Raw genomic sequence first — 6,415 nt, 5'->3', positions numbered from 1 at the left:
TCTTTCCAGAATATTTTACTGTAAGTCTTAATGTCTGCTTTTCACTTTTTAAAAGCTCCCTTTGAATGTTCTCCTGCTCCAACAAAACCTTTCAAGACGTGATTCCCCTTGTGTTCACTTATTAGCTTCATGGTAGTGTTTTGAGTCGTAATTTTGTAGGCATTAATGATAACGTGGCCCCAAATAACTATGCTGTGAGCATGTGCCTGGATGGCCCAGGGGACAGATAACAGCCTTTTACTCCTCTTTCACCAGTCAAAATCCAAACCAGGCTGGTGGCAGTGGAAATTTGTTGCCACCTGGTGACAGTTCTCTGGTCTGCATAGGAAGAGTTGTTGATCTCGGAGCTGTTTTCTGTGGAGAGGTGGCCACATCAGAGAGAAAAAAAAAGAAAAAAATCACAAGGTAGTATCTCTACCATGCTCATTTTTTTCACTGGCAATAAAACTGTCCAGAGAATGAAATACTTTTTTCTATGGAAAATTCCAGTGCCAACAGGGGAAAAAAAAGACTGTGTGAAAATTTGTGTGAAAGCAGGCTTTTTTTTCCTGTAAAAAATGCATGTCAGAAAAAGCTTGATTTTTTTCACTGAAAAAAATCTTGACATAAATTTTTCAATCAGTTCATGGTATAACTGAAAGCATAAAACACATGAAATAAGCAACTATTTCGTCTCTTCCTTTAGACAAATATATTGTTAATGCACTGGCATATTCTGCATGGTCAAATCTTCAACTAGAGGATTTCAAGCTGCAGAAACATTAATCCTGCAATTATCTTAGTAATGGCTATTAATAGAAATAAAAATTCATAGAAAACATAGAGGAGGGGATACCTGAATATAGTATTCACACATATAAGAGAAGAAATAAATTTCTGTAAAACAGTTGACATACGTAATTCTGAGAACTGCATTTCAGGGTTCCCTGAAACCATCAAGCCAATGCAACAGATACGGAGCTACAGAGCCTTCCTCCTGTATACCTTTATGTTTATCATCAGTCTTAACTAGACTTGAATTATTGTGTCCTGCTGAGCAAGAATTTTTTTCAGGTGAAACTCCTCACTTTCCTGTAAGAACAAGTAGGCCTTGATATTGCTTGAGTCCCAAACCTTGGTTCAAATCCTGGCCCCACTGAGGTCAATAAGAAAATTCCCATTGGCTTCAGTTGTACCAATATTTAAGTCCCAAAGATAGGTCTTGATGGGTCATTGATGTTTATAAAGGGCTCATGCAGATCGCAGAGGGATACTCTTCACCTGTATGGGTGCCACGCTCCCTCCCTACTCCTAGCTCTGCTGCCCGAAGTTTGCAGAACGAGGCCTCTGTGCAAGCATCCCTTAATGCAGAGTTATGGTTGTATTCAACAGTCAGCATGAGATAATTTTGGAACCGCGCTTAATTTCAAGCTTTTTGCAGATAATTCATTTCGTTCTGTGCTTTCCAACAGAAACAGCATGAAAACAACCATATCCCCAGTCTAAATTATGAGTAATACTGTTTAACTTCTTTGAGGTCTATTTTGAGCAAGCAACTTAACGTATAGCTGCCATTCCTTTTTTCATATCAGTCAAAACTGCTGAAAGACTGAAATGCCTACTTGTCAGTTCAACAAACTGCATTGACAGGGGTCCCACGTCTTAAGTTCTTAAGCACATACAAAGCTTATAAGCAACCCCGTTGACATCGGCAGGGGAATTATTTGTGGGCTGGCAAGTACCCTGCTGAATCAGGCCAAAAAGGCTAATGGCTTTTCCTTCTTCTGGCTGGGAGGCTGCAAGAAGTGGTGGCCCCGCAGCCCCTCATCTTGCATTTTCTGGGCAGTACATTTGCTGGAGGAGCTATTTCATCCACCTCAGGATTATAAGACCCAAGATTTTATGCATTTTAATGGCTTCAGTCTATTTGGGAGGAAAGTGAGGGGGTGTTGGAAATGTTTTGCTCTAGCCTTTTTTACCAGGAAGGTTTGTGCTCTGCAGACAAAATGTCTTAAAAACTTAAGTCGTCACCCTCTGCCTATAATAGTTCCTCAGATTGACTGTAAGGAAAATACTGTGTTTGAAATAGCATATCATATTCAAAGGCTCACAGAGGTACAAAAAGGTGTCATTTCTGCTTTGTTTTATTTTTCAGAGATATTCAAGACAATATCAATATACGTACAATTGAAAGAAACTCATTCACAGGCCTGAGTTCTGAAGGTGTGATTCTGTGAGTAAGACATAGCAAATCCATTATTCCCCTCATTAGCTCGTTTCTTCTCCAGAATAGGGTCAAGGAAACCAGGGGGTGAGCACTATTTTATGCGTTCCAAAGTCAGCTTGGGATTTTAGTCTTCTCCTCCACCCCTGCAATCTCTGTATTCTATTTCCCTGCCATGAAAAATGAATGCTTTTGTGGGTATTTTGTTGTATTCTAATCCCGCTCTTTATTTTAGAAGCACAGCATAGAGCAAATTTAGTAATTACTGATGCCAAGGTTAAACATATTCCACCTACAACAACAGTTCCATGTGATACAAATTGTGTTCAAAAGGATGGCGTGACTCATAAATATTTACAGTCAGGCACATCATTCAAAGATGTTTATTACTTGGGCAAAAGATATGTAGATGTTGTGGAAATGCGGTATATTTGTACACAGTGTTAATGCATTGATACAGGCCAGTTCACAATGCAGTTTCAAGCTGCGTGGTTAGATTACTCCACATTTGACTTGAACAGTCATGTTTTTTAATGAACTATCTGGTTTCTTTAATCCTTTCTGTGGGTATATCAAAACGTACTGTTTGCTTGCTACCTTCAAGCTGCCTTCATTTCACCTAGCCAGTGGCCAGACTGGAAAAGTTTCCCACTGTGCAGTTTACCTCATATACCAAAGCAGACAAGCAAGATCTGATTGACTGATTGGGCTTACATTGATTTTGGTGGGAGCAAGGTCAGACCATCAATATTTGAAGAGAGGCCAGTAACAAGTCACTTAGCTGTTATCTCTCCTTTTTCCCCATCAGTTATGCACGTATGTCAAGTTTCCTGAAGTTTTAAACACACACACAATTTTCTCAAATATATGTTCAAGTCATGATACCCTACTACAGGTGGGACTTTGTATTTTCAGAGTGCTGCACAAAAACTACTGTATTTGTTTCCATAATAGCACTAAGGGGTGAGATAAGTATTCCAGATTTTTACTGTGATTTGCCCTCTCTGTGCCACTTGAGCAGCACAAAATTGTCTTCCCTCTCTCCCTAGGATGTCCCATTGCTTATATGATTACTGCCTGGATAGGATAGTATTCTCTGAAGACTTAAGGCTGCTGGGTTGCTAGCAAAATTGTCCTGGGAGGAGATCGTGTCCTCTTCCAGCTGCTTTGTCCTGGCTCCTGCGTCAGCCCCATTGCCATGAGCTCCCCATGCCTGCAAGGTTGTGCAGGAGCAGCAAGAGCTGTGTAGGCAGACCTGGCCACCACCGGCCTGGTCAGATGATGTCCTGCCTCTGCTGTAGCTCTCCCCTGGGACAGGGGCCCTGCATGTGCTCTTCGAGAGTCCCTGATTAGGCTTTCCTTGTGGTGTAAAGAACTTGCACCATTTTAGACCCAAATTTGTCAGTTTTCTGTACAAAACTGAAGTCACTATGCAATGCAATAGAAAGTTACTGTTACAGCAACATCATTTTGTGAAATCAGGCACGTCGAGATGGCATTAAAAACACCCAGGACCCACTGAACCCCTACATTCTGGGGAGGCCCAATTTTAGCAGGTTTAGGTTTGGCAGGCTCCATGTTTACAGGAGTAATTTGGATTGCATCTGATCTTATGCTATGCACAGGCTGGAACTGTGGATACATTTGGTAAAGAAGTGCTAGAAATTTATGGAAGAAATTCACTTGCTTCCAGGTCTGCGTGCCACTTAGAGCCTAAGATAGAGCTTTCCTGCCCTGAAATAGGTTGTAAATAGTACCTCGGGGCAGTGGCCTCCTGGACCTGGTGAGTTTTAAAGTGTGTTTTAAAAATACTGCTATAGCCATGAAATAGTGAGTAAAAGCCCGTATGTCCAAGGTCTGGATTTCTGCCCTCATTGTCACTTGTTGCTAACGTTAAGAGTTAGTGAGTCGGTAAGGATGCTCGTTGAAGAGAGGGGAGAATCTGTCCCAAGTAAAAACTTGTCTATATGAAGTATAATGAGGTCTTGGGATTTAGGTAAAATTTTGTTTGCTCTTTTTACTACTTGAATACAATTAGGCAGGTGACAAGAGCGTATAGTCCACCCTGTATTGCAACAGTGACTCTGATTTTACGACCTTACTATCTCATTGCATTAGCATCATGTTCAGCGAGGGAACGCAGTAAGTGCTAATACTGTGATTAAAAGCATATATATCAGCCTGGCAGCTACAAATGGATAAGATCAATGTAATATAATAAATGTTTTAAATGCCATCAGCAGGGACATGTCTCTTGTCTGTGCCTGCTCACTCATGTCTAATCGTGCTTGCAAGTGAAGGGGACGGTGACAGTTCTCCTGATCTGACCTGACAGACATTATTGACACGGAGCTACGTACATTTGCCTGTCACGGTCAAAAGGTTAATCCTTTCAGCCAGACCCATAACTGATTTTCACACTGACCTGAGCTCACCACCTTGGACCTTAGATAAGTGGGTCACTTGCATGCTCAGCTTTCAGCGTGAATTAGAAACAAAATGTCCAGGTTTGCTGACAGTTTAATTAAATCAGGCCACTTTTGCCATCAATCAGACCTGTCATTGCCTGTTGGAGAGGGCGTGAGTTGCAAAGTGACGTTTAAAGTGAGATGAAAGATTGCACCGTAAAAATGATAAATATAACTGACCCAAATGTAAATTTTTAGGACCGTGAAGGGAAGAGAAGGAAGGACGTTAAACATTAATTACTTAATGCACTACAGTAAAAACTTGGCAGAAAGCCCCAAGAGCTTCGAACCCAGGTTCACTACCTGTGTGTCCTCTTGGGGGAAGGAGCCTGGGGAGATGGGACTGGGGCAGCAGAGCAGACAGGGAGTGTAATTTGTCAAGGCAGCAGATGAGGAGGAATCAGTGTCTTCCCAGGCAGTTTGGCACCACCGCCACCCCCCTCCTGCCCTCCTGCCCAGCTTGGTGATGGTCAACCTCCCTCTTCTGCCTACTCCTCTGAGGACATGAGACCACTGCAGGCAGCGGTCTTTCTTTTTCTCTAATAACCGGCAAAGGTTGAGCTGTGACCCAGTGTTTCAAAAGCATCTTAAAGAAAGTAAAACCAAGTGGCACCAACAGCACCAACAGCACCAACAGGAAAGATCCTGGTCTCACCCCTCCTGGGATTAACCTGAAGCCGCCTCACTGACTCCGTCGCAGCCTTCCCAGGGGAGCCATGAGCAGCACCAGCATCTTCATCAGCTCTGCCCTTGCTTCAGAAACTTGCTTTAGCTATCATCACTGATGGTAGCACTCACCTGCCCAGTTCATGTCTGTGCTCTGCAAAGCCTTCCTCCAACTGCTGGGATCTTACAAGCTAGTATTCTTGGGAATTTTTATCATTTGAATATCTATTTAATACTTTTACTTGTTTGAGATCCCTTTCACTGATTTGAATTACGTACATTTTAGTTATGAACCATGAATAAGGACCCAAGTCATCTTTTTTTTTTTCCTCTATTGCAGATGGCTAAATAAAAATGGGATTCGGGAAATTGAGAATCATGCATTTAATGGAACCTACCTGGATGAGCTGTAACTATCTCTGTTGTTTACTATTCTGAAAAGCAATTATTGGAAGGTAGTAACTGCTGCAAGCTATTTTTTTTCCATCTCAAATTGTTTTAGCATCAATATTGTTGTGTTTTTCAGAAATCTAAGTGATAATCATAACCTAGAAAAATTACCAAATGAGGTCTTCCAAGGAGCCAATGGGCCTGTTGTTTTGTAAGTAATATTCAGAAATTTTTTTTTCATTATTAACTCCCCAGAAAAGAACAGAGAAGAACACGTGAATGCCAGTCTGGATTTCAGCATCTCATAAATCTTGGAGTTCAAAACTGAAAGTGTAGTTCTGAATATAAAAAAAAAAATGGAAGCTGTATCTGAAATTTCAGTCTAGATCTATGTTTTCAGTTTGTCCTCAAGTTTTTGGGATTATTTGGATGCAGGGTTTTAGTTCCAGATTCCTCTCTACAGTTGATTAAGCTCTGTAAGAGAGTAGTTCTGTTTTGGTCTTTTCCAGAGAAAAATGCTGTTAGTTTTTTCTTTGGGCAAAATCAAGGATAGGTGAGTAGGTCCTCAGTGCTTAAATCTGAATTGCTTACTACTGAAGATCTGTCCCTGCATCTCTGAAGCTTAATTCTAAAGAAAAAAATCCCTACCCTACAGGCATAGGGATTGGGATGTCCCATCCCCTGTAGG

At 41.4% G+C, this 6,415-nt stretch overlaps 1 protein-coding gene across 1 annotated transcript in view; it reads left to right on the top strand.

Annotated features, from left to right (window-relative positions):
• The window catches only part of LOC104134627 (follicle-stimulating hormone receptor), an 83,255-nt gene that overhangs the window by 65,303 nt on the left and 11,537 nt on the right, over positions 1-6,415 (top strand). The window contains 4 exon segments of the mRNA XM_009648204.1: positions 1-20; positions 2,135-2,212; positions 5,678-5,746; positions 5,864-5,938. Coding sequence (XP_009646499.1) covers positions 1-20; positions 2,135-2,212; positions 5,678-5,746; positions 5,864-5,938 — 242 coding nt within the window.

This window comes from Egretta garzetta, unplaced genomic scaffold (genome assembly GCF_000687185.1).
Source record: "Egretta garzetta isolate BGI_Z169 unplaced genomic scaffold, ASM68718v1 scaffold11, whole genome shotgun sequence".
In the NCBI taxonomy this organism is placed as follows: Eukaryota; Metazoa; Chordata; class Aves; order Pelecaniformes; family Ardeidae; genus Egretta; species Egretta garzetta.
The sequence above is the reverse complement of the archived record's forward strand: the minus strand, read 5'-3'. Positions and strand labels throughout refer to the sequence as shown.